Source organism: Halichoerus grypus, chromosome 6 (assembly GCF_964656455.1).
Source record: "Halichoerus grypus chromosome 6, mHalGry1.hap1.1, whole genome shotgun sequence".
NCBI classification, from domain to species: Eukaryota; Metazoa; Chordata; class Mammalia; order Carnivora; family Phocidae; genus Halichoerus; species Halichoerus grypus.
The window spans coordinates 9,277,876-9,304,624 of NC_135717.1; the positions used below are offsets into that span (position 1 = coordinate 9,277,876).

Sequence of the window (26,749 nt, forward strand, 5' to 3'; positions counted from 1 at the left end):
CCAGCAGTTAGAACAACCTCATAAAGACGTCATTCCCTTGCTCAGAGCCTTTCAGTGGCTTCTGATTACACTCAAAATAAAATCCAAGCTCTTCTCCATGGTCTCCAAGGCCCTGCTTGCCATCTTTGACCTTGTCTTTATTGTGTTTAGGGCCTATGGTGTTTCCACCACATGCGGTCCGTTTCCAGTTCCTGGAACGTTCCCAGCTCATTTCTCTATCGAGGTCTTAGTGCTTGCTGTTCCCTCTCTTTGGGAGGCTCTTCTCCCAGCCTGGCTGGCTCTGGGTCATCTTTGGTCACCTCCTCACAAAAGCATCTCTGGCCTTAAATCTTAAATCTCTTATTTAAGTCGGGTCTTCTTCATCTCCTGTTCCTCCAGCCCCACCTCCGCCCCCCCATATTCTTCAGCCCAGCACCTAATTTCTTTCTTTCATGGTTCTTAGCACAGCTTTATTTATGCCTGACTCTCCATTGTTACATCCCTAGCCCCTGATACGTAGCAGCCAATTACGCATAAATATTTGGATAAATTACTAAACCAGTAAGCCAGCTGTCTTGTCTAGAAGAGGAGAGCTTGTCTGACTGAGGGGTAAATTATTCTGTGCATTTGGGGAAGAAGATCGCTGGCGAGGGGAGACGTACAGTTCATCACTGGTTACGTGTGCCCAAGGAAGAGGGGAAGGAATGGCATGAGAGAGAGAACCTAGGTGCCGAGAAGAGCCCTGGGGCTCAGCACGCTCTCTTTGACCCTCTTGTTTTGCCTGTTAGTTTCTTCAGCCCTGACAACAGAGAAAAAGCATAGCTGCCAAACCCCAAGCTCAGACTTCTCTTGCTGGTTCCCCGGGCAGCAGTCAGAGGCCAAGTTCAGGGTTGTGCTAACCTCCTGGTTTCCTTATTCCATTTGAAAAGCCTTATATGTTTATTCTATAATAAATGACTTATTAAATCCTAGGAGACAGGCCCTGGGGCTGATTTCCTGGAATGGTAAATTCCAGTAGCTTATGAAAGCAAAGCAGCCTATTACTGTTGGCTCCAGCCCAGAAAGAGGGGGATGTGTGGTCAGGTGATTTTATTTCCTTTCATTTTTTTCTAGCCTATAAAAACCTCTCCCGTGAGCAGCTGCCTCACTCTCTCATCTGCACAGACCCGGCGGCTCCCTGAGGCCTCAGTGTCCCTGAATTCGGGGAAAGTGCCAATGACCTGACAGGGGCAACCCCAACCTTGGGGTCAGAAGGGCTGGCCTGAGATCCCAGGGGTTTAGTGTATTGGGCTGAGCTGGAGGAGATTGTGGGTTGCAGGGAGAGGGCGCAGAGACCCACCATCCTCTTTCCTCTCAGGAAATCTGTCTGATGCTCTCTGCTTCCTCAGCTTTCCATGTTTTGATTTAAAATGGAGACCCGAAGATGAGAAAAAAAATTGGTTTCTTCATTCCCATACCCATCCAAGATTGGGACACAGTATAAATAGATTGCTTTTCTCCAGTGAAGTCTTGATGAGTTAATTCCTCTGTGCGTGGTTCCGTGGCAAGCCCAGCTCAGCAGGGCCCAGTCTCCGCCCTCTGGAAGCTTCTAGTCTAACTGGGGAGATAACACAGAGCTCCAAAACAAAGGGATCTCCCTCAGTAATGACGTTTCCTTCCCCATGCCTGTGGTTAGGTTGCGTATCCTCAGAGAGAGTACATTTATTTTCATGTTATTCTAAGCCAAACGTTCCTGGGAAGACATCTGCCATGCAACAGCATAGATTCCACAGCGATGCAGAAATGTGTTCTGGGGGGATCCACTCTTCCAGAGGATTCTGTCCTTTGAATCCCTCTTTCCTTACCACCATGTAAGTGAGGACAGGCTCCAGATAACCTCCCCCTGCAGCGTCACAATCGAATCCCAGTGCCATGGAGGTCATTTCCTTGATAAGCCCGCGCCTTTGGGCTGGGCGGGCAGCAGGACAGCTGGGGGGCTGCACTGTCCCCACCCCAGGGCCGGGGAGGTGCCCAGCACCCCTCAGGCCCTTCTCCACCTCCAGGTTGAAAGATCTGTTCTACCGCTCCAGCAACCTCCAGTACTTCAAGCGGCTCATTCAGATCCCTCAACTGCCTGAGGTACGTGCGCCCAGCACTGCTGTGGGAGCTGCCGGGTCCTGGGTGCTCTCAGATCTCAGAGACGGGCAGGCCTGGCAGGTGACACGGTTTGGGGGGGTGTCTTCCCTCCTCAGAACCCACCCAACTTCCTGCGGGCCTCTGCGCTGTCAGAACACATCAGCCCTGTGGTGGTCATCCCAGCCGAGGCCTCGTCCCCGGACAGCGAGCCTGTCTTGGAGAAGGATGACCTCGTGGACATGGATGCCTCCCAGCAGGTGAGGAGCACCTCCACTGGAACCCGAGGGTTAGGGTTAGGGTGACAGGTGGCGAGCCCCACGTGTTAGGGTTAGGGTTAGGATTAGGTTAGGGTTAGGGTGACAGCAGGTGGTGAGCCCCACGTGCGGCCCTTTGCGCTGCCCCATATGGGCAGGGGAGAGGCTCTGACCAAGACCCTTTGGCTGTCACCAAGCTGGACCAACTTCTAACCGAAGCGCTAACCTAGACTGAGGCCCCTGCCCTGCGGTCTCTAAGAGGGACCACAGATGGACTTGAACCCAGTTAAGAAAGGATCCCTTTTTTTTTTTTTACATCTCACTCCTCTGACCCCCGTACAGAAGTCTCTGGATCTCTAACTTTGTCCTCGCTCCTTTTTGGTCACCACAGAATTTATTCGACAACAAGTTTGATGACATCTTTGGCAGCTCATTCAGCAGTGACCCCTTCAATTTCAACAGTCAGAACGGCGTGAACAAGGATGAGAAGTGAGTCCACACTGGGAGCAGGCAGGTGGTGCAGAAACTACATGAAGCCGGGGTCTGGCTGGCCACCCCCGACCAGGGCGGGATGCTCAGTGACACTTGGGCCCCGCAGAGAAGTGTCGCAATGCTCAAATATCGGCCCCTGGAATCCCAGAGGGAGATCAGATGAGGTTGAAATAACCCATGGGTGTTAGATTCGGATCCAGTGACATGGAGGGTCTTAGCATATAATGTATGGAATTTCAAAAAACTTTCCCCAAATTAACACCAGCTTTTAACTTCCTCCCCTGATTTCCCAGCTCGCATTTAAAAGGAAAGGGATGGAAGCACAGTGGAAGCAAACTTGTTCTCCTTCTGTTCCCAGGGATCACCTAATTGGTCAACTATACAGAGAAGTCAGTGAGCTGAAGGCACAGCTGGAGAACGTGAAGACTGAGGTATGAGTCGGGCTCTGATCCAGTTCTGGGCTTCGCCGTGGCATGTTCATATTTGCAGAGACACTTGTCGGACCACATTTTAAGGGGGATGGCGGGGGGGCTCATTAGTAGAAACTCGAAAGCCAGAAGGCCCTGGTCCTTCCGTGGTCTTGGTGGTGCTGCATTTCCGTCATTCCTACCTTAAGAATGACTTCTGAGCCAAGCCCTGTCTCCCTTTGGTTCTTGAGTTAACCATGACCGCCGGCTGGCTGTGAAGCCAACAGTGAGGAAGACCTGTTCTCCTCCCGTGGCGATCGGAAGGTCCGATTTGTAACTCTCATGGCTGTTTGCAGGGTCGGGGCGGTAAATAGGACTGCCCCCCAGGCCCACGGCTGGTCGGGCTTCACTCACGGGGGCAGGCAAACATCCCCTCTTCCCTCGTGCCCGCTCGTCCAGGACTGCTCCCAGGCCACTCCAACGAGACCAGAGTCCTCCTGCCATCACGCCGTTGTTGGCCGGTGGCTTATAATGACCAGAAGCCTCAACTCTCATGAGGCCCTTGGTGGGGGGGGGTTGTTAGGCAAACATGGGTATTCATTGGATCAGTGCTGGAAGCCTGGGAGGACCCGCTTCTCCTGCCTAGCCCAGCCCCGCGGCCCAGCGCTGGGGCTCATTGGCCGAGTCCGTCCCACAGAGCCAGCGGGCCGTGCTGCAGCTCAAGGGCCGGGTCAGTGAGCTGGAGGCTGAGCTTGCGGAACAGCGACATCTGCGGCAGCAGGCGGCTGATGACAGCGAGTTTCTCCGGGCCGAGCTGGACGAGCTCAAGAAGAAGCGCGAAGACACGGAGAAGGCCCAGCGGAGCCTGACCGAGATAGAAAGTGAGCCCGTTAGGCTGGGGCTGAAGGCGGGGGCCGCAGAGTCAGGCGAGGCTCAGGGGGAAGGATGGGGCTGGGTGGCAGAGCCCCAGCCGTGCTTCTGCCCGGAAGAGCCACCAGGAAGGACCTTCATGTCACCAGTCTGAGGGGCAGGTGGGAGCCCAGACAGTGGAGAGCCCCACGGGCTCAGAATGCGGGGACAGGAACCAGGAGGTGACAGTGGGGTATCTGCCTGGGGGACAGGGTGTCCGAAGGAGAGATAGCCTAAAGCCAGAAACACCGATGAAGAGGAGTTTATTTCAGTAGGATTTTTGAGGGCGTAGAAGGTGTTTGCATTTGTGAAAAGGAAGAAGGCTGTTCTAGGGGTTCTGGCTTACGGAAGGAAGGCACGGGGTCCCAGCAGGGGTAGACTGCTCACCTTGGCTCTCGACAATACAGGGAGAGCCCAAGCCAATGAACAGCGGTACAGCAAGCTAAAGGAAAAGTACAGTGAGCTGGTGCAGAACCACGCTGACCTGCTGCGGAAGGTAGGACCCTGCACCGTGCGCCGTCCCCACAACGCAGGGGACACCGCCGCTCCATTGTCCCCACCAATTCTGAGTGGGTCACCATCATTTCATGGAAACCACTGCTTTTCAGGCTCGCTGGCCTTTCATGTCTTGACTTTTGATGTCAGCCCTGATTGGATTATCCCCCATCTTTATTATTCTTTTATTTTATTTATTCATTTATTTTTAGGGAGAGATAGAGCGGGGTTGGGGGGAAGGGTTAGGGGGAGAGAGAGAATCCCAAGCAGGCTCCATGCCCAGCGCAGAGCCTGATGTAAGGCTCAATCTCATGACCCCGAGATCATGACCTGAGCCAAAATCAAGACTCGGACGCTTAACCGACTGAGCCACTCAGTTGCCCCTGTTCTTTTAAATTCTTGAGCGTCGAGTATCTGAAGATGACATCTCTATTCTGGCTTCTCTCTGGGTAGAAAAGTGATTTCTGTGTCCAGCTGTCTGAATGTTGTCATTTGTTCTAGAAGTAGATGTTGTCCCCGAGCTGTTAAACCTGAGATAAGCCAGTTCAAGACACTGTTCTTCCCCTACAGAATGCAGAGGTGACCAAACAGGTGTCCGTGGCCAGGCAAGCCCAGGCGGATTTGGAACGAGAGAAAAAAGAGCTAGAGGACTCCTTCCAGCGAATAAGTGACCAGGCGCAGCGGAAGGTGAGGGGAAGGAAAAGTGCAGGGGGAATGAGGGAAGGGTTCTGCCTGAGCTGGAGGCAGGCCTGGGGTGCTGCCCAGGTGGAAAGAGCTTGTCTTTTGCTGCAACAGGCAGCCCTGTGGGTTAGAGCCCGGTGAGCGTGCTACAAGAGGTGTGAGCACGGGACAGGGTGACCGATGCACCAGGGGTTAGAGGCATGGCGTGATAAAGAGGCTTCAGCTGAGCAGGTGCATCAGCAAAGGCTTGCCAAGGGCAAGTCTGGGACGGTTGAGAGAAGTAAAAGCACCTGGAGATCAGAGAGAGACGTGAACATTTATGAGGACTTGTGGTCGGGAGAACACCCACGAGTTAGGGTGGGATTGGCAGGCAGGTCCCGTTGCAGTAAGATGTGTCAGATAGAGAAAACTGAATGCCTTACACTTAACAGTCATGCTTCTCTGTGACTCAGAGTAGGAAATAGGGTCTATTTAATGGAAGTAAAAGTGTCACAAAGCAATATTCATCCTTACTCTGTGGATGCATTTGGATTTTTTTTGCTCTGTTTATTTCATTTTTTTATTTTTTATTTTTTTAAAGATTTAATTTTACAGAGGTTGGGGGGAGGGGCAAAGGGAGGGAGAGTGTTAAGCAAACACCGCGCTGAGCACGGAACCTGACGCAGGGCTCGATCTCACAACCCTGAGATCCCAACTTGAGCTGAAACCAAGAGTCAGATGCTCAACCAACTTGGCACCACCCAGGTGCCTCTGTTTATTTCGGATTTTTTTAATGTTAGCTGTGAATTCTAATGGGTTGCAACCTGCTCTTTGAAAAGTAGCACTTATGAAAGAAATAAAAAAAAGAGAGTTGTTTCAAGATGGTTAGATTCAGCATCATACCAGGTATTGGGATGTCTGAATTAAAGATCCAGTTCTGTATCAGTTATACTTCAATTTTAAAAAATAAAAAAACACTTTCTATCTATAAGAAAAAAGATTTAGTTCTACTGTTGTCAGTACTATAAGCTGAAGCATGATATTTAGGAAATGTCCCTAAAATTCTCCCTTTGGCTTTCCCTGCTTAACCAGAAGAAAACTTTCTGGAACACTCTGGGCTATCACCTCCTCCCACCCACTTTTTGTTGGATGCATCCAACCTTGCATACAAGAGAGTACACAAATCTCCCATTGATAACTTGGGGACTTTTTTTTTTAAGATTTTATTTTTAAATAATTTCTACAGCCAACATGGGGCTAGAACTCGTGACCCCGAGATCAAGAGTTGCATGCTGACTGAGCCAGCCAGGTGCCCCAATAGCTTGGGGGTTTTTATATGTGTTTATCCCTTGCAACCACCACCCAGATCAGAGTGCTCCTGTTTTTCTTCTCTTTCAGACTCAAGAACAGACGGAAGTACTAGAGAGCTTAAAGCAAGAACTTGCCACCAGCAAACAGGAACTCCAGATTGTCCAAGGCAGCCTGGAAACTTCTGCCCAGGTGAGCATCACCTCCCTTCCGCATTTTTCCCTCTCTGGCTTTGGGACTGCTGTCACCTGGCGTCCAGCCCCACGCAGCAGCTGACCAAGCTGGTCCCATCCGTGCTCAGTGTGTGCTTGGGGGAATGAAGGTGGCGCCTCCTGTTCCCTGTGGCCTGCTGGTGGGTCTGGACTCCTGGGAAGTGGACCGTGTAATTCTCCCTCTTTAACCTGGCCAATGTTGCAGTCAGAGGCAAAGTGGGCCGGCCAGATCGCCGAGCTTGAGAAGGAGCGGAGCAGCTTGGCACATGCCGTGGCTCGTCGGGAGGAAGAATTATCGGCTCTTCAGGAACAGCTCGAACACACCCAGCGGGAACTGTCCAGCGCAAAGGCAAGTAACGGATGCCCGCCTCATTAGCAGTAGCTTGAGTTAAGATGCCAGGACTTCCCACTGTGTCAAGGTGGATGCTGCTCGAAGGCTTCTGATGGGGTCTGTGTCCGATCCTCACCTCCCTGGACCATTTCTAGGAATCAGCGTGCCAGGTCGCCAAAGACCAACGGAAAATGCTGCTGGCAGAGTCAAGGAAGGCCGCAGAGCAGGTGGTCCAGGAGGCCCTGCGGCAGCTCGAGGAGCCCACTCTGATCAGTTGTGCCGGCTCTGCAGGTACCCTCCCCCCTTGCCTGCCTGCACGTGCGAATTCAGTGGTCAGTGGTGACGTTGAATCCCGCCTGACCTGAGCTCACGGGTCCTCCACCTGCTGCAAGTCAGAGTCACCTGGCGATGCCCAGGCCCCACCCTAAGATCAGTTCAGCCAGAAGCTCTGCGGCCCAGGGCCTCAGGTGGTAGAACTTTCTAAAGCCCCCAGGTGTGATACCACTGCTCGAGTCCAAGCACCAGGGGGAGGAGGAGCAGACGGCCCAGTGTGTCTCTGGACAGAAGAACATGGCCTGAATGAAGAGAAGGTTGCTTGGGAGCTTCAGGCCCACACGGGGGGGCAGGAACATTGAGAATACCCGTGTAGTCCCAGGCATGAACAAGGCCCACTCTGCATGTTCCAGAGTCCTAAGGGCATGCGGGTGGGGCAGCGGTCGGAGCCCGAGAAGCCCTGTGGATGAGAGGAGGGGCCTCAGAGGTGGCAGAGCATCCAGGCCCAGGGCACTGGTGAAGTCCTGGGTGTAGCTACCAGAGGGCCCACTGAGGACAAGGCAGATGGCAGGAAACAACCGAGAGTTGACTTTGATTATCAAATAGTAATGTCTACGGGGCGCCTGGGTGGCTCAATCGGTTGAGCGTCTGACTCTTGATTTCGGCTCAGGTCATGATCTCAGAGTCCTGAGATCGAACCCCATGTCAGGCTCCGTGCTCAGCGGGGAGTCTGCTTGAGAGTTTCTCTCTCCCCACTTCCTCTGCCCCTCCCCCTGCTTGCACACGTGCACACTCTCTCCCTCAAATAATCTTTGGGAAAAAAAAAAAGAAATGTCTCCGTTTGGTGACGTCTACAGCAAAGGCTGTTCTATCTTACTCAGCAGGGAACCCATCTGTAAGGAGGAAGGAGCACACTGAGTTCCCAGTTTACTGAGGGAATGCCAGAGAGTGGGGCAGCCGTGGGCGGATTCTGAGGACTTTATGAGCTGGGCTTTGAAGGGAGAGGACAGACAGGAGCCACTGGAGGGGAAGAAGCGGGGGGTAAAATAACACAAACAGCTGACGTTACGGAGTGCGCGCCATGTGCCAACCGCCGTTCTAAGTGCTCCACACGCCTCGGCCCAGTGAATCGTCACTGTGGTGCCATGAGGTGGTCCTGTTACTCTGTTTTCACTTGAGGAAGCAGGTGTGCATGGCCTGCGATCGTAGCCACTGGTGATGGAGCCAGGAGCCACACCTATGCAGTGACACGAGGCCCCCATACTTTAACTCCCATGTGACAATCTTTGCGGACCTGTGCCCAGAGGCACAGAGTAGGAATGGCTGTTTTGTGTTGTGTGCACAGCATGAGCCCAGATTAGCCTGACGGAGCCAAGGGTCTGGGCTCAAGACTAATGAGAGTCCGAGGTCCTTGAAAGACGTAACAGGAAGGCCTGGATTTATTTGGGCAGGCAGTCCCGAGGAAGGGAGAGGCTCACTCTAGGCTGCTGATGTGGCTGCCCTGGCTCTTGGCTAAGGGACCAGATGGGCCCAGAAGCACAGCTTTTGAGGCTGCAGTGAGAGAGTCCTGTACGAGCGCAGTGAACCCTCTTTCCTCTGCCCTCCCATCTTAGGGCGGCTCCTGCAGGGCCGAGGCCACTCACGGGGTAGGCGCATCCGTCACGTGCCTTACCCTCACGGGGAGCAAGCGAGTCTGACAACTCCGCCTCTGACTTTGCCCTGTCTCCCTCCACCACAGATCACCTTCTCTCCAAGGTCAAGTCTGTTTCCAGCTGCCTCGAGCAACTGGAAAAAAGCTGGAGCCGCTACCTGGCCCACCCAGAAGGTAAGAAAGGCGCAGGATAGGGTCTGTCGCTTAGTGACGGCTGGACCGAGTTCAGAAATGTTTGCATATGGAAGTAGCAACGGGTTCCTCTGCACCAAGAAAGGGGTGTATATAACTTGCAAAGCAGGGAAGGAGGTAGGGAGGTAAACCTACCCCTCAACAGCCCTGAGCAACCCCCTTTAAACTCCTGGCAGATATCAGTGGGCTCCTCCATTCGGTCACCCTCCTTGCCCACTTGACCAGTGACACCATGGCTTACGTGAGCACCACCTGCCTTCGAGCCCCGCCGGAACCTGCCGACTGTGAGTACCGGGGCTGGGGGCCTGGGCTGGAAAGCAGGGAGAGCAGAGGGCCTTCAAAAGTCTTGGTTGTCCTGCATCTCCAGCGCTGACTGAGGCCTGCAAGCAGTTTGGCAAGGAAACCCTCCTCTACCTGGCTTTCCTGGAAGAGGAAGGAACGCGGGAGAATGACGGCACGGCCGTGAAGAGCTGCCTCAACAGGATCTCTGCCATTACCGAGGTAGGAGCCGTGTTACTACAAGGGACAGTTACAGAGGTTCTTCGGGGTGAGTGCCGGTGATCTGCCAGGGACTCAGTGATGTCCTCAGCCCGTTCTTTCTGCGCTTTCCATTTGACTCAAGAAAGCGAGAGCTGGCGCTGAAAAATCTGACCCCCTGAACGACCTTCCCGTTATATCTCATGTGTTGGCTGTGCATTGAGAACCTACTGTGTGTTCGTCACCGTGCTAAGCAGTATCAAAGAAGAATAAGCATAGTTTCTCTGTTTTCCGGGATTTGTATGTGGTTGAACAGGTTAACACCTAACATGGCGATAACAGCATATTTATTGATTTAATAAAGATGCAGTGAGTACGTTGTACATAGTGGGGAATGTATTAGATGTACAGGGACAAATAAGACATGGTCCCTATGGGAAAGGAAAATAAGGAAATCACCCATTTCTCTACAGTGGGATGAGAGTGGTAATCAGCTCTATTTTAAGAGTTCAGTACAAGGCATTTACTTGATTCCAAAAATGGGTCATAATAGTAAGTCCAGGGTATGAAGAGATCAGGGCCGGAGTTCAGATTTTCGTCATCCCTCATCTGAACTCTTATAACAGCCTTCTGATTAGTTTTTCTGCCTCTTGGCCTCTTTTCCTCTAATCTCTTCCAAAAACAGAGATCTGATTGTGATTCCTCGTTTGATAACAAAAATCAAATTATGTAATGTGATACCCAAGGACTGTCACAGTCTGGCCCTTATTCACCTTCCTGGGTCCCTCCCACCCACCACCTTCACCTTGCGGTGTTGGTGGCTAAGCGCTGCAGTGCACCTGCCTACCTGTCTCTTTCCCCCATGATCCTTAAAGACAGAGCCTGTACCTTCTTCACGTCGTCCCCTTGGTCCCTGGCATATCTGGCAGGTGGCTAACACCCAGTGAATGTTTATTTAATGGAATATACATATGGAGAAAGCAAAGCAGATAAAAGGATCAGATGGGTAGGAAGGTTCATACTGGGGAGAAGTGGGTGACGAGGTAGGGAATTGTGAATGTCTGGATGAAGGAAGGCTATGGATAATGGTGAATTGCTCACCTTTCTTTCAATAGAATGACATGATCCCAGTGGTATTTTAGTGTTACTAAATTGCTGATGGCGGCCTAGGCAGCCTTACCACAGTCTGCCTTTTGCTGGAGATAGACCCCCTTCTCCAGGGCCATGCAGAACTGCTTGTCAGTATGCACATGTGTAGGACACCGTTAGGTGAGGAAATACGAATTAAATTAATTTTTTTTAAAGATTTTATTTATTTATTTATTTGATAGAGAGAGACACAGCAAGAGAAGGAACACAAGCAGTGGGAGTGGGAGAGGGAGAAACTGGCTCTCCGCTGAGCAGGGAGCCCGATGCAGGTCTCGATCCCAGGACCCTGGGATCGTGACCTGAGCTGAAGGCAGACTCTTAACGACTGAGCCACCCAGGCGCCCCAAGAATCAAATTAATTTTAAAAAGCAAAGTGTGAGAGGAAGATCCTGGGCAGGTTTCCTTTGTGGCAGTAGGACTGACCAGATGTTTAGAACTCTTCCTAGGACAGGACGTGGAATATGCTAAATAAAGTTTGGGGGGGGAAATGTTAATTGAATCTGAACTGGCGGAAAACTAAGGAAATCTCAGCATCAGAAACCGAAAGGATGCAGGAGCCAGTGTTTGTTCATCTCTTGGCCTAGAGCTTGGATTTTGGTGGGCCACACATACAGGGGAGAGTAAGAAACAAAACCTAGGCCCAAGTAGGGTCAAAGTTTGGAATGCAGAGACTCCCTCCCCAAAACAGAACTCCAAAAGATCACACCCTGAGTGAACGGGGGAAAAGCCTACTCTACTGGAGAGATCTGGTCTCCACCTTGGTTGTAGCGGGGAAAGGGGGGCAACACGGCCACCTAGGGAATTTCTAACTACAGGCCACGTATCTGTGGCTTCAGGGTCCAAATCTACTACCTGTGTGGCCTGAAAAAAAACCCAAACAGAAAATTAAAGTAATCAGGTCATTAGGGGCCCAGGTACCTGGCAGAGGCAGATCCAAATGGTCTCTGAAGAGGTATACTTTGACTCTAAACCCCAAGGAACTTTCACAGATAAAGTCCCAAGGCCCATACATTCACCATAAATGTGTCCGATATGTTAAAGAACTTTTTAAAGGCTATTAAAAAGTGTGGCAAGGGAATAAGATACTTTCAAAAGTAACCAGATATATTTGAAAAACCACCACCGGGGCGCCTGGGTGGCTCAGTCGTTAAGCGTCTGCCTTCGGCTCAGGTCATGATCCCAGGGTCCTGGGATCGAGCCCCACATCGGGCTCCCCGCTCAGCAGGAAGCCTGCTTCTCCCTCTCCCACTCCCCCTGCTTGTGTTCCCTCTCTCGCTCGCTCTCTCTGTCAAATAAATAAATAAAATATTTAAAAAAAAAAAAAAGTAAGAAAAACCACCACCAAACTTCTAGAAATGAAAAATATAATCATTGAAACTCATAATTTAGTATAGAGATCCAACAGCAGGTTAAAATAAAGCTGAAGAAAGAATTAGTGAACTGGATGATAGAACTGAAGGAATTACCATAGAATGTGGCACAGATTTTAGAAGCTGGAGTGTAGAAGTTATATGTAGAATGTTTCATCAGGGTTCCAAGTGAAGATAGTAGAAAAACTATGTCCTTTTTCCCTAAGTAACATTTTTAGTTCTGTGTGTTACAGACTTTCTTCTACACCGTGCTTTTTCCAGCATTCTGTATGTGAGGTTCATCCATGCAGATATGTTCATTTTCACTGCTCTGTAGCAGTCCGTCATGTGACTATAGCTCAAGTTATACATCTATTATGTATCTGTTTATATTTATTTACGTATCTGTTATATAGCTATATATCTATTGTTGATGGATGTTTGGGTTCTTTCCAGTTTGGGGCTGTCACAAATGTGTATTTGGTCACTCTGGTACATGTCTCCTGATGTAAGAGTTTCTCTAGGGTGTTTGCCTGGGGATAGAATTACCACATTATAGGACACACGGACTGCTGAGTGAACAAGCAAGTCATAGGAAAATGCATAGAGTAGGATTCCTTTTAAATAAAAATCAAACCAGGGGCGCCTGGGTGGCTCAGTGGGTCAATTAGCATCTGACTCTTGGTGTCAGCTCAGGTCATGATCTCAGGGTCATGAGTTCGAGCCCCAAGTCAGGTTCTGCGCTCAGTGTGGAGTCTGCTTAAGACTCTCTATTAAATAAATAAAGTCTTTAAAAGAAATAAATAAAGATCAAAACATACGTACTTAACATTATACTGTTTAAGGATGCCTTCATAGGGAGTTTTAAAAAAAAGTAAGCATTCTCCTGAATTCTGTGTTTATCTTGAGGTGGGAAGCAGGGAGGGTGGAGATGGAGTTAGGGCAGAATACAAAGGAGATTTCAAAGGTACTGATAACGTTCCTTAAGCTAGTCCTTAAGTTGAGGGGTAGATACGTGGGCCATTGTTCTTATTCTTTAAACCATTCATATCTGTTTTGTACTCTCGTAGGTATAACACATAATATTTTCACAATTCACAGGCTTTGCCATCAGCCCCAAGTTCAAATCCCTGCTCTCTGCCATTCATTAGCAGTGTGACTGGGGTCAAGACATTTGACCTCTCGGAGCCTTGGCTTCCCATGTGTAGAACAGGACTAGTAACTGCCTCATATGATTTCTGTGGACGCAAAGTCCATAAGAGGCAGAGTGTCTGGTTGGAAGGCGTCACCGATATTTGAAGATGTTTTTAAAATACCTCCCAACTGGCACCTGGGTGGCACAGTCGGTGGAGCGTCCGACTCTTGGTTTCGGCTCAGGTCGTGATCTCAGGGTCATGAGATCGAGCCCCACATCAGGCTCGTGCCCAGCCGTGGAGTCTGCTTGAGATTCTCTCTCCCTCTCCCGCTGCCCTTCCCACTCTTGCTCTTTGTCTCTTTGTCTTTGTCTCTCTCAAATAAATGAATCTTAAAATAAAATACCTCCCAAGCCACAAATACACTGTACCGTGCAACTGTGAGGTCAGGGTCCAAGCAGCTGCAACTGAATGGCATTGTGGGCTTAGGCAGGGATGGCTTTCTAGAAGGAGGGGGGTGGAGTGTGAGGTTCTGGGGTTCACGCAGTAGCGAGTTCCAGACGAGGCCTGCACAGGAGGCCCCTCCGTGGGTTCCAGAAGTGTGTTACGTGGCAGGGCCCTTCTCCCTTGCTTTCTGCCATGGGAGAACAGAGAGGAGGAGGTCAAAGGGTCATTGCAGCCTTTGTGATGCTGTTCCCAGGAGCTCCTGCCCAGAGGCCTGGACATCAAACAGGAGGAGCTAGGGGACCTGGTGGACAAGGAGATGGCTGCCACGTCAGCTGCCATCAAAACTGCTACGGCCAGAATCGAGGTATGGAAGCATCTGGCATGTCTCCTAAAGTGAGGCTCTTGCAGCTTCCCCGTGGTGACTGCCCACTGGATGTCTCTGACTTGTTCATGAAGGCTACCGAGGCCCCTTATGAGCCCAACCAAAACCCAAACTCCCCAGGATCCCTGAGGGATAGAAAATGAGTAGCCCCCCACCTACTTTGGTGTCGGTTCATCCTGCGTCATACTTCCAGGCTGACCACTTGCTAGTCGTGTCCCTTGGAATAGGTCGTTCCACGAACCTCACTAAGGTCCCGTTTCTGCATGATGGGGCAGTGGTAATAGTACTTGCCTCGGAGGGGTGTTGTAAGAGTTAAAGGAGGTAATGCACACTTTTCTTAGCGGCAGGCACCCGTGAAATCAGCAGACATGATTGTCCCAGGGAAAAACTGAGTGGGCGGCATTGGAAAGGTCCCATAGCGCTCCTTTGGTGGAAGACTCAGGCTGCCTGCCTTGGGGCGAGTACCTGCTGCTGGGACCTGGGATCTGCTGCCCCCCGTTGGCAGGGTGCCATAGCTCCCAGAATTCTGTGCACACGTCCGCCTGGGATGGACACTCACAGATGGTAGAGGCAGCCTGCTGGGGCTGCTTCCCACTGAAGAGATCAGAAGTCTGGATTCTTTTCCCGACTCACCAGGACGTGGATGGGCCCTTCTGGATTTGGGTTTCTCAGCTGCCACAGGATGTTGGACACAAGGTGTCTCGGGATGCCAGTGAGCACTCAGTACCCACCATGTATTGAGAAACCTTGCTTCTTTTTAACAGGAGATGCTCAGCAAATCCCGAGCCGGAGACACAGGAGTCCAGTTGGAGGTGAACGAAAGGTCAGTCCGAGCCGTGTGGGGCCACCTCGAGGTGATCAGATGAGTCTCCCCTGCAGTGGATTATACTAATTAGAACAGTAGCAGTCATGGGCAACGGTCTGTGTAGTTGTCGACAATGGTGTTCTTGATGATAATATTGCCGTTGCATTTTAGGGGAAGAGAAACCCCGAGAATCATCACATAACTGTCCCCAGTCAAGTCTCCCTACTCACGTGCCTTTCCGTGAAGGTGTATTCCCCCCCTCCTTTCCCATCCCAGGTTTGCCTATATTTAGGCCTGAAAAAGAGAACAGACTCCTTCATTGTTCTTGGTCTCTCTTCTGTGTCCCTAACTTTTTTTTTTTCCTCCTAGGATCCTTGGTTCCTGTACAAGCCTAATGCAAGCTATTCAGGTCCTGATCATGGCCTCGAAGGACCTCCAGAGAGAGATAGTTGAGAGTGGCCGGGTAAGCATGGGTGAGGACCCCTGGACAGGTCATTCACAGACTCCCAGTTCACCGAGAGGCTATGCCTACTCAATACACTCGTCCACGTTCAGCAAAATCCACGGGTGCTGCCATCTCGTCCCGGGTGTGCATCTGAGGGTGCAGCTGCTTCTCATGGCCTAGCGCAGATGCCCATGGGAAGAAGCTGGGGTGCTCCCAGGTCCCCAGAGGGCAGTCAGCCTCAGCCTCCAGCTGCAGGGTCATTAACCCAGGCAACACCATTGGAACCTGCTCTGGAAACCCCGTGTGCATTGCAAGCCTGGGCCCTCAGAGGTGGAAAGGAGAGCTTTTGAAAACTGGGCAAATCAGAAGGGCCGGCCTGGTTGCTGACCTTTCCTAGTGAGCGCGGCCATGTCTCCTTCCCGCGGCAGAGTCCGCTGACAGTTATTCACAGACAGACTCTGCCCCAGTCTCTGGTCGACGTGCTCACTGGGCTTTCTCCCTCCTCTGCTTGTGTGTTTCCTTCTCACACCCTGCGTGCAGCTGTAGCTCAGGGGACAGAGGCCCAGGGAGGGATTCCGGACCTGAACACTATCCTTCAAAGAAGGCAGCCTTATCTGCTTTAGTGGTGGTGCTTTTTATCAGTCCAAGAGGGGGTGTTTTCTATCCCCAAAATAGAGAGAGGGACCGAGCAAGGAGCACCTGTGACTTCCAAGACTATCAGATACTTCCAAAGCATGAAAGCATTTTAAAATTCCAAGGAGAAATAATTTGCTTCAATTATTCACTGAGTACTCTTATCTTTTGGCAAATCGTGGCGAGCGGTTAGACTCCTCTTGGATCACATTGTTCCTGTGTGCACGTGAATAGATAGAGATTCTTATATATACAACATGGAAATGTGATATAAGAGAAATGCTACGGGCTTTGGAGTCAGAAACGCCTAGGATTTACTTCCACTTATCTCCTGCATGAACCGGGGAAGAGTATCTTTGCTTTTCTGAGTCTTCGTTTGCTCATCTATAAAATGGGGTGGTAATCCTTACATCTTGGGGTTGGTGTGAGGTCCGTATGGGAGTAATAGACATAAAAGCAACTGGGGCATAGGAGGCCCTCCAGAAAAAGCTAGTTGTTACTACCTTTCACTTCCTCAGGGCACAGCATCGCCTAAAGAGTTTTATGCCAAGAATTCCCGATGGACGGAAGGACTCATCTCGGCCTCCAAAGCCGTGGGCTGGGGAGCCACTGTCATGGTGTAAGTGTCTGTCACTCCCAGGGCTCCTCAGCCCCACCCCCAGTTCCATTGACCCATCCCAGACAGCAACCGAGGGCAAACAGTCTGCCCCTTGGAAATGAACTGTTGGTAGGGAAGTCAACGGGACTGAAAGTTGGAAAGGGAGCCTGGATCTCCTGGGGCTGCACAGGGATGGGCCGGGCCGGCTGTGCTCTCTGGAGGCGGGATCATAAGGGGTTGCAGCTGTCCGTGACATAATTTGTCTTGTCCCTTTCTGACTACCAGGGATGCAGCCGATCTGGTGGTGCAAGGCAGAGGGAAATTTGAGGAACTGATGGTGTGTTCGCACGAAATCGCTGCTAGCACAGCCCAGCTTGTGGCTGCCTCTAAGGTAGGACCTGCACCAGACTCCCCAGGGCACTGTAAGGTCCGGCGAGGCTGGAGACTACTGGGACCGTGGAGCCTACCCCAAGAACAGATGATTTATCCAGGGTCCAGGTAGATGAGGTCCCAAGTTAAAATTCTGCCTCTCAAGGGTCCCCTCCTCCCCTCCTCTGAGAGCCTTTCCTCCGCCCAGCTCGCCACACGGGCTCTCCTCTCGGCTCTCAGCGCTTTTGTGACAAGTGGCCTTTGAGGGTCCCAGCCATGCCGACCTCTGATTAGCAATCCGGGCATTCAAGGAGCACTCAAATAAGGAATATGTCGGCACCGTGAGCTGGTTCCCTGGCTCGGCTCTGAGGTTCCTGAAGTCTCCAAATTTGAACCATTGCCCCCAATTAATCGTAATACAAAGCTTGTTACCAAAATCTGTCTGTGAGTTTAATAGTACTCTGGGGAGCGTCCTTATCATCCTTATTTATTGTTGTCCCAAATTAGTGTCCGCAACTAGAACAGTTTATCACAAGAACTGATAAAAGCTAGAGTCTGAGGCTACCAAGCAAATAAGCCAGGAGTAATTTTTCATATTAGTGGTATGCCAGGAGTTGACCCTCCTATAAGAGCATTTTTTAAAGATTTATTTAGGACGCCTGGGTGACTCAGCCTTAGGTTAAGCGCCTGCCTTCGGCTCAGGTCATGATCCCAGAATCCTGGGATCGAGCCCAACATCGGGCTCCCTGCTCCGCGGGGAGCCTGCTTCTCCCTTTGCCTGCCACTCCCCCTGCTTGTGCTTTTGTGTGTGTCTCTCTCTCTCTGACAAATAAAATCTTTTTAAAAAAATTTTATGTATTTATTTGAGAGAGAGAAAGAGAGAGAGCGTGCACATGCCCAAGTGGGAAACGGGCAGAGGGACAGGGAGAGAGAGAATCTTCAGCAGACTCCCCACTGAGCACAGAGCCCGACATGGGGCTCAATCTCACGATCCTGAGATCGTGACCTGAGCCAAAAGCAAGAGTCCGACACTCAACCGACTGAGCCACAACGCACGCCCCTTATAGGAAGCAATTTGTAAGAAGTCGACTAGTGACCCCTAGTGATCCCGTATGTTTGTTAGGAACCATTGGACCAACTTCTTTGACTCTGTCCTTGCCGCCCTATGCTGTGTGAACCTAACTGTGCTTGGTCCTGGCAGGTGAAAGCTGATAAGGACAGCCCAAACCTGGCCCAGCTGCAGCAGGCCTCACGGGGGGTGAACCAGGCCACCGCCACTGTTGTGGCCTCCACCATTTCGGGCAAATCCCAGATTGAGGAGACAGGTAGCCGCCCCGAAGCACTGCTTTTCATATCCATCCTGTTCAGCTAGTCTCTATGTCCCCAGTTTCCCACAATTCCGTTTCCACATTCTCTCTTGTTCATCTTTTCTACGTGCGTACTTACTTTCTCATAAGGGGGGACACCACGTACACATGCTGTTTCTGTCACCATAGCAACAGGCCTTAAGGTCGATTTTTCATGTAGCGATTGCTCTGGATTCAAAGACAGGACTCTTCTGGGCTGGGGGGTAGGGGAGCGCGCCCAATCCTCGTTACCCTGTCAGCGCACTTCCTCCCCGTCTATACATCAGTGACTTTCACATGTGTTTTGGGAACTAGCGAGCATTTCAGCAGAGTGCTGGTATCGGCCGCCTCTCAGGCGAGAGAGTCGGCCAGGGTGTCACCTGACAAGACCTTCCCTCCGCCCTTGCAGACAATATGGACTTCTCCAGCATGACACTGACCCAGATCAAACGCCAGGAGATGGATTCCCAGGTAGGATCCCCGCTTCCACGTCTACTCCATTGGTTGCCGGTGACATCGATCCCAAGTATTATCCCCATGGAGAGAAGCCAGTAGGGGAGAGACTTGGGGAGGGAACAAACACAGATGGACCCGGTAGCCCAGGCATGAATGTAAATGACACTGGAAGGGACAGTGGAGGTGGAGACAGACGATGGGTTAAGTTCAGAATCTTAACTGTGGCTCACTGGTCTCGGACTGGTGTTCCCCTCACTGTTACCATCAGGGATCTCCTAGCGGACATCAACTAGTATTTAATGTCTTACAATGGATGATTTTTTTTTTAAGTCGAGTTGACACACAATGTTACATTACTTTCAGGCATACATGCAGTGGTTTGACAATTCTCTATATCACTCGGTGCTCGCCACGTGAAGTATAGTCACCGTCTGTCACCATGCAACGTCATAACAATATTGTTGACTATATTCCCTATGTTGTACTTTTCATCCCCATGACTCACTCATCTGGTAATGTACCTCTTCATCCCCTTCACCTGTTTCACCCATTCCTCCACCCCCTCCCCCTCTGGCCACCCCCAATTCTCTGTATTTATGAGTCTGTTTCTGTTTGGTTTTGGTTTTTAGCAATTTTTTGAAAAATTCTGATACGAATTCTTTGTGTATGACCTTGGTTTAAAAAAGAAAAATCGATTCACTGAGAACCCATCAAAGGCAATGCCATTTCTCCCAGTTCGTAAAGTTATGGCATGTGGAGAAATAGGAATCAGTGGGATCCTGAAAAAAAGATCTGACATCCTTGTTCTAGAATTACTGGTCCCAGTCTTGGGGTAAAGTCCAGATTGAGAATGTGAAAGTCTCTGTGGGGGTCACTTGGCATTTTTAGGAAAAATCACATCAGGTGCAAGTCCCTGCCATCTACACTGTCTTGCTTACTGGGCTCATCCAGTCCCGCTTGACTGCAGATTCCATCTATATGCTGATAAGTACCAGATTCTTCTCCCCGGCCTCGATCTTCTCCTTGAGCTCTGTGCTTGTCCAGCTGCCTACTTGATCTCTCCACTTGATGCCAAATACGTCTCCAACTTAATGGGTCCAAACCAGGGCTCCCGATTTCCCTCCCACCCAGATCTGCCCCTCTTCTTGTTTTCTCTGCCTCAGTAACTGGAACCCCCCACACCTGGGTGCTAAGACTTAGGAGTCATCCTTGGGTCCTCCCTTCCCACTCACCCTTCTACATCCAGTCCCCCAGCGGGTCCTGTCAACTCCAACTCTCCAAGCCTGAACCTTCCCCCTCCTTTCCATCTTCCTAACCCCGCCTGAGCTACCATCGTTTCTCTCCTGAACTACTGCAAAGGCAGCTTAACTGCAATGCATGCGAGGACTTGTTTCCAAGTGGTCCCATGGTGGGGCCGGGTGGCGGGGCAGTTGGGGGCAGAGAATAGGAAAGAACATTGCTGAGACAGGTCCAGCCCTGGGTTGACAGTTGGTGGAACTCGGTGAAAGGTCCATGATGGGGTTCGCCAGATCGTTTCCATCTTTCCATATGGTTTTACATTTTCCACAATAAAAAATTTGAAAAGGAAAAAAAAAAGGAACCGCCTAACCACTCTCGCCCCACCCCGTAGAGTTTGTTCAGGTTCTACAGATTTTTAAAAGCATAAATGACAGCATGTCACATCTCTGCTTGAAATCTTCGAGTGGCTTCCCTTTCACACTTAAGAGTTAATATCCAAACTCCTGCCCCCAACCCTGGGGCCCTGGATGAAATGATCCTGGCCTGTTTCTCCATTCTCCTCTCGTGACCCTCTCCCCGCTCATGCGTCGGCCACATGGGGCTCCTTTCTGTTCTTCCGATACCTCAAGCTCCCGCCTGCCTGAGTAGCATTTGCTGATCACTCTTGGCCTTTATCACGTGACCCTGTGTCATTTTCATTACGTTCTGATCTGTTCTTGTTCGTGAGTTTGTGTTTTCCCGCCTGCGAGGTAAGCAGGGACCTTGTCCGTCTGTGCACCACCGCGTCTCCAGCACCTGCCACAGAGCCCGGGGTACATGATGGGTGCTCAGCAAACATTTCTTGAATTAATAAAATAATAACTAGTATTAGTACTAGTAAAATAACTAGAATTAATGAGGAGTAGGGGTAACCAGGAACCAGCCTTTTTCTTGGTAGGACTGTGCTTTTTCCTGTATGATGATAACCCTAAGTTGTACCAGCCCCTCAGAGATAGAAGAACCATCTGAGCTGACTCTTGCCTGGATTTCCAGGAAAGCAGGATTGAAGCAGAAGGGGAACTGGATTGGAACACACCACACATATAGGCTAGATGTCAGAGTTGCTTTCAGGTAGAGATGTCAGAGGAGCATGAGATGAGCCCTACACCCACTGGGGCTATAAAGCATCACCTCCAGGAGAGGGTCCCAGTGAGGAAATGGAAGAGCCACTGGGATAGATGGGTAAACAGGAGAGGATAGAGGAAATCAGCAGAGAAGGAGAGGGATTAAGTCAAAGTGAGACCATTGTCAGATTGCTGCTCAAAAGAAAATTCCACTCTTCCCACAGGTCAGGGTGCTGGAGCTGGAGAATGACCTGCAGAAGGAGCGTCAAAAACTGGGAGAGCTTCGAAAAAAGCACTACGAGCTCGCTGGTGTTGCCGAGGGCTGGGAAGAAGGTGGGCCTCTCTGAGGGCCAGTGCGGGTGCCAAGAGGGGAGGGTGCGTGGAGGGCCTTCCCCTCAGACGTGACAGAATGAGGCGCCGTTCGGGTCACTGACTTCCCCCTCTCAACTCACAGAGCGTGTTTCCTCTTCAGTTGTAAATAATGTTCAAGCCCCAAAACTGGCATAATTTGGGGTGAATTGAAAGCTTTTGTTGTCACCTCTCAAGACCTTAATGTTGACCAGTGGGCTCGTCACTCCCTCGCAGCCATTCCCTTCCAGGCCTAATTAGCCTGGCGTGCATAGAGTTGAGTAGTGAATGAATGGATGGCGGTCAGTGAAGAGCCCGCAGATGGGGCGAGGGGATTACAAGCCTCAGTGACTGACTAGAATCAGCAGTGGGCAGCAATGGCCGCATGAGAGAAAGGGTCAGGGGCTAGAAATGGGGTACAGTGAGGGGATGATGGTGGGCCCACCAGCCCAGAGAGGTGTTATCACCCAGAGTCTGCTGCTTTCCCGCGTGCCCAAAGCGGCCAACTTGATCATGACCAGGACTGCAAACTCTCATTGTCTTGACTGACTCTGGGAGCCAACCACAGATGGATACCAGTCCTTCCTGGGCACGTAACTCAAGGAGTAGATGGTTATGAGCGTGAGGTATTGGAGAGCCCAACATGGTGGCCGTTTTTGTTGGTGAAATGAATGCGTGCACACGTGTAGTGCTAGGAACCAAAAATTATCATGGTCTTTCAGGAACCGAAGCGTCTCCACCTGCACTGCATGAAGCGGACACCGGAAAAGAATAGAGCCACGTCGACACCCCACACGTCCGAGTGTAAATCTTGTGGCCTGTCTGTGTGTGTGTTATTCGCCAGCCACGGCCTAAGCCCCAGGGGAGTCCCAGTGGCAGCCACACCACTCCCGTTGTCCAGTGCCAGGGACCCCAGTCACTGCCTTCCACAGAGGAGGGGGGGACCAGGGCCACCCCTTGCGGAGAGGACCTCCCTCCCCATCCTGCCTGCCATTAGACCCCCAGATGCTCGGCGGCCTTGTCCGAGCGGCTCGCTGTTTCCAAGAGCCCTGGTGAGGGGCCACCTCACGCCTTTTCTTCTCTGTTTTCTCCTCAGCTTTTTCTGTTTCACCATCTGCACCAACTCGTGAGCGTCAGAGGGCTGGCGGGGCTCCAAGCCAGGACGCCGTCCTAAATCTGTGCCAACTGAACAGCAGGAGCGTCCTGGCCGAGCACGCCGAGGCAACTCTCCCCTCTCTTGGCAGTTCCATGGATTTCCCACTGCTTCTTATGGTGGTTGGTTGGGTTTTTGTTTTTGTTTTTGTTTTTGTTTTCTTCTTTCAGTGTTCCCTCGTAGAGCCAACTCTCCCAAAGGGAGCACCCCTGGAGCTCTGAGCCATCGGGGGCCCCTAACCACAGCAGTTAACAGCAATGGTGCTGCTCAGGCTTCTCCTTGGTGCTCCACACCAGCCTCCATGCTGAGTGTCCCGCTGAGCGAGTCTGGGGCAGCCAAGGCCACTCCCCAGAGGCGGGCACCGCTGCTCGGCCCCATTCTCCTCCAAAGGCAGAAGCAGAGCGAGTGCCTTTCCTTCCTAAAGCGAGAGCCCAGCTAAAAGCCTCTGACCAGGGGTAAAGAATGCGGGAAAGGAGGGGTGCACACAACCCAGGTCTCAGGAGACCCCTTTCTTGGGAACTTCTGGTGCCCAGGCTGAAAAACCTTATCATGTGCTTGAGTGTGCTGGGGAGAGTAGCCACCCTTACCCCAGAATGAATTTTCCGTGCCACCTCCCTTCAGGCCCAGGTGGGACCCTGAGAGGGAGCGCGTGAGGGCTTTTCCAACTCCTCTCTCCAACTGGCCGCCTGGGCATCCTCTTGAACCTGAAGAAGATAATTCCATGTTCTACCTAAGGGACAGACCCAGAAGATCAGGCAAACTTGCTCCCGGCAGGAAAGAACCCTGTGCTTGGTTGGGTACCTTTAATATTTATTACTAACCTCTGTTCGGCGGCGGCGGCAGCCTCCAGAAAGACGCTTTGAGCAATCAGGATTTGAGGTGTGGCGATGGTGGGGCTGCATGGCTGGCCCAGGTCATGAGTCTTCAAGAATCAGACACCAGGCCAACATGCTTCCCAGTCTGTTACTGGCCTAGACCCCGAGGCGAGCAGGTTCCTCAGAGCACCTGGGTCAGGGAAACCGAGAAAGGGGGACCACTGGCTCTGAGCCTTCCAGCCACACGTCCCGGGCCCTTGCTGCCCGGACAGGATGAGGACAGAGGGCGCATTAACAGCTTCCTAGGGGCGGGCAGCCTGACAGCACTTGTCCACCTCCAGACGGACAGACCCCAGCATTTAAGTGACCTTCCGATCTTGGACAAACAGTATCTTCCTTCCTTATCTGTAGCAACTCCTAGGTAGAAGCCAACAAGCACTTCCCAGGACCTGTCCCACAGGAGCATTGCTAAGTGTTGCTATGTGACAGGTGGCGAGGTCCCTGTTTGATCACTGTGAATCAACCGCCCTCCTTCCCCCCCCCCACCCTCCCCCTCCCTCTCTGTGCATTTTCTAAGTAGGGCACTCAAAAAACAGTCTCCCATTAGCTCAGATTCCAAGACTCAGACAGGCGATCTCCACGTTGGGCTAAAGAGGGGTCAGCCGCAGAAGATGAGCAGTCTTATGCTTAACACTTCTTTGTGCTCAGCGTTTTTCCATCCGAGGCTCAGAAGGAGTGGTGTGTGGCGCCCCTGGCCCAGTTGTGCCAATTAAGCCAATCGGTGTGGTCTCAGAGTGGGTCAGCATTTCCACAGTGGACTAGTCCTCACTTCCAGAATCTCGGCTGAACTGTTGTGCTCTGAATTACCAGTGGTGAGAAAAATCTAGTATATTGGACCATACTGGGATTCTCTGAATAACGTTCCCTCTAAAAAGAAGCCATAGTAATTTTTAAAACCTTTGCGGACTTAGCCTGAGTAATAAAACCGTGAAGAAAGCGATTAAACAGGAACACAAGCTAATCCCATGTCACACAAGAAGTATCCGTCGGAGGTAGCATAATTATATTTGTCCTCGCTTGCCTTAGGAGCTGGCCCATCCTCTAGCCAAAATCAAATTGTCCTACCTTGGCTTTTCTCAAATAAGGGTGTTTATACTTGGTGTGAAATACTTGATTCAAACGGGAATGACATCCTAAGGCTAAAAATGAACCTCATAGCCTTTTAAAGTAGTCACTGAGCATCATGAGTGACTGAAGTCCCATGGGCCAGTGTAATTGGGTCACAGCAAGGCAGAACAACAAAAGAATGGCTTAGGACTGATGAGAGGTTGAAAGACAGCCGTATCCCTTATTTAATTTTCTATACAGTTGCTCTAATATCTCTAGAGTAAGGGGGTATGTGTACATAATAAGGAAAAAAAAAGTAGAAAAGACCTGCCTTTTGTGGGGTTCTTTTATATCTGAGTCAGGAGTTTAAATTAGACTGTAATTTAGATTGTTGCCTAGTTCTGCCGCTGACAGCAGGATCCCTAGGGTCCCACCTGAATCTAAGTCCCTAATCCAGTGGCTGGAAGAACTAAACATTGCCCAGAATGTCCTTAACGTTGGAAGTGTTTGAGCTGCCAAGTCAACACCAGGGTTAACCAGGTACCACGGGGGTCACAATGCATGTCGTTCATCCTCAGATTGGTTTGCTTCGGCCTCTCGCCGAAGAGGAGCTGGTCCTGAGCTTGCACCTGGGAAATGCTCACTTCTCGGCCAGCTCCTTAGTCTGGAGGGGTCTCCCGGCTCCACTTACCCTGGTCTTTAGCCACCGGTCAAGTTCTTGCTACCTTCTACCACCTTTGCAAGTGTCTGGAAATCCTTCCTGCCAATGAAAGCCTTCGATCCTGGCATTGGCCTTTCAACCAGACCGGCTCTGGCCTGTCTCCGCCGTCCTCGGTCCCCCGGAGACCACGCTGTCTGTAGCCTAGACAGCCACCCCTGCGGGCCCACCAACCTTCACCGCAGATGCCCCTCCGTCTCCCAGGGTCAGACCAAATGCAGGATCAGCAACCCAAAGTGGTGGCACAGCCTCTCGCCCCCAGGAGCCAAAGCAACGGGAAATCATGGGTTAGATGCCATTGGGTCCGATTCTGAGAGTAGATCATTTCCAGACATGTCTTTCAGGTGACCCTCAACTACCTCAGTTTGAAGGCCCTAAATGAAGCTGATTACTACTCCTAGGGACAAACCGAGGGGGTTCCGATAAATCTTGCTGATAACTTATAACAAACTCTCACATTTAGGTTCGCAGGGATAGGTTGGGTTTGTTTTTCTTATGTTCTGTTTTTAACCTTCCCCCCCCGCCCAGTTTTCCATTAGAATAGTTCTTAGAAATGGATTTCATTTTTCACCGAGTGCCTACCTTCCCAGGGCAGGTAGCGACAGGCTCTTATTCCCTTCCAACAATACTTTTATTATGGTATTAAGACCTTTCTTTGTATAATACATTGCATCTGTGTTTTCAATTTTTCAAATAAATATTTCAACCTGGCAATGGAGAACGGTGGTGCTAACTGACCATCCAACGTAGTTTTGGGGTCGGGGTTCCAGTGAAAAGCCTACACTTCTCTCCTGGGGTTCACCGAATCCCACCTAACCTCTGCACTTCTGGGAGGAGATCTTAAAGATAGGAATGCTTGTGAGGAATACAGCTGCTGGGGCACCTGGGTGGCTCAGTTGGTTAAGCATCTGCCTTCAGCTCAGGTCATGATCCCAGAGTCCCGGGATCGATTCCCGCATCAGGCTCCCTGCTCAGGGGCAGTCTGCTTCTCCCTTTGACCCTGCCCCCTCTTGTGCTTGCTCGTGCTCTCTCTCTCTCTCTCTCTCTCTCAAATAAATAAAATCTTAAAAAAAAAAAAAAGGAATACAGCTGCTATAGAGAACCTGGTTTGCACTCCTCAGTCACATTCCGTCCCCTATACCTTCTCCTGTCCTTGGGAATGATCAAACAGAACATGCCAGAATGGTCAGTATTGTCATTTACCTTGACGCCCAGGTCTGTGCATAAAATCTGGCGTCTCGGGCTATGGATACAACTTTCTCCACCATCAAGATGCAAAAGGAACCTGTCACCTTAAAACTGGATGGGACAACTGCTGCTCAGGGACAGAAGATGCCAGTCATAAGGGGATTCAGAGCAAGCCAGTCCCAGCTACCACAGGATCTGCAGGGGGAGCTGA

At 51.0% G+C, this 26,749-nt stretch overlaps 1 protein-coding gene across 2 annotated transcripts in view; it reads left to right on the top strand.

Moving 5' to 3' along the window:
- The window catches only part of HIP1 (huntingtin interacting protein 1), a 145,945-nt gene extending 119,881 nt beyond the window's left edge, over positions 1–26,064 (top strand). For both annotated transcript variants that reach the window (XM_036112525.2, XM_036112527.2), the window contains exons 10-32: positions 2,022–2,097; positions 2,211–2,351; positions 2,740–2,837; positions 3,199–3,271; positions 3,945–4,128; positions 4,564–4,652; positions 5,222–5,338; positions 6,710–6,811; positions 7,037–7,180; positions 7,318–7,453; positions 9,174–9,260; positions 9,455–9,562; positions 9,646–9,779; positions 14,087–14,197; positions 14,980–15,038; positions 15,390–15,483; positions 16,617–16,717; positions 16,982–17,087; positions 18,267–18,390; positions 18,821–18,882; positions 21,434–21,542; positions 22,280–22,361; positions 22,654–26,064. In XM_036112525.2, the coding sequence (XP_035968418.2) occupies positions 2,022–2,097; positions 2,211–2,351; positions 2,740–2,837; positions 3,199–3,271; positions 3,945–4,128; positions 4,564–4,652; positions 5,222–5,338; positions 6,710–6,811; positions 7,037–7,180; positions 7,318–7,453; positions 9,174–9,260; positions 9,455–9,562; positions 9,646–9,779; positions 14,087–14,197; positions 14,980–15,038; positions 15,390–15,483; positions 16,617–16,717; positions 16,982–17,087; positions 18,267–18,390; positions 18,821–18,882; positions 21,434–21,542; positions 22,280–22,332 (2,308 nt within the window). In that variant the 3' untranslated portion in view covers positions 22,333–22,361; positions 22,654–26,064. The remainder of the gene's footprint in view (positions 1–2,021; positions 2,098–2,210; positions 2,352–2,739; positions 2,838–3,198; positions 3,272–3,944; positions 4,129–4,563; positions 4,653–5,221; positions 5,339–6,709; positions 6,812–7,036; positions 7,181–7,317; positions 7,454–9,173; positions 9,261–9,454; positions 9,563–9,645; positions 9,780–14,086; positions 14,198–14,979; positions 15,039–15,389; positions 15,484–16,616; positions 16,718–16,981; positions 17,088–18,266; positions 18,391–18,820; positions 18,883–21,433; positions 21,543–22,279; positions 22,362–22,653) is intronic.
- Positions 26,065–26,749: the final 685 nt, after the last annotated feature.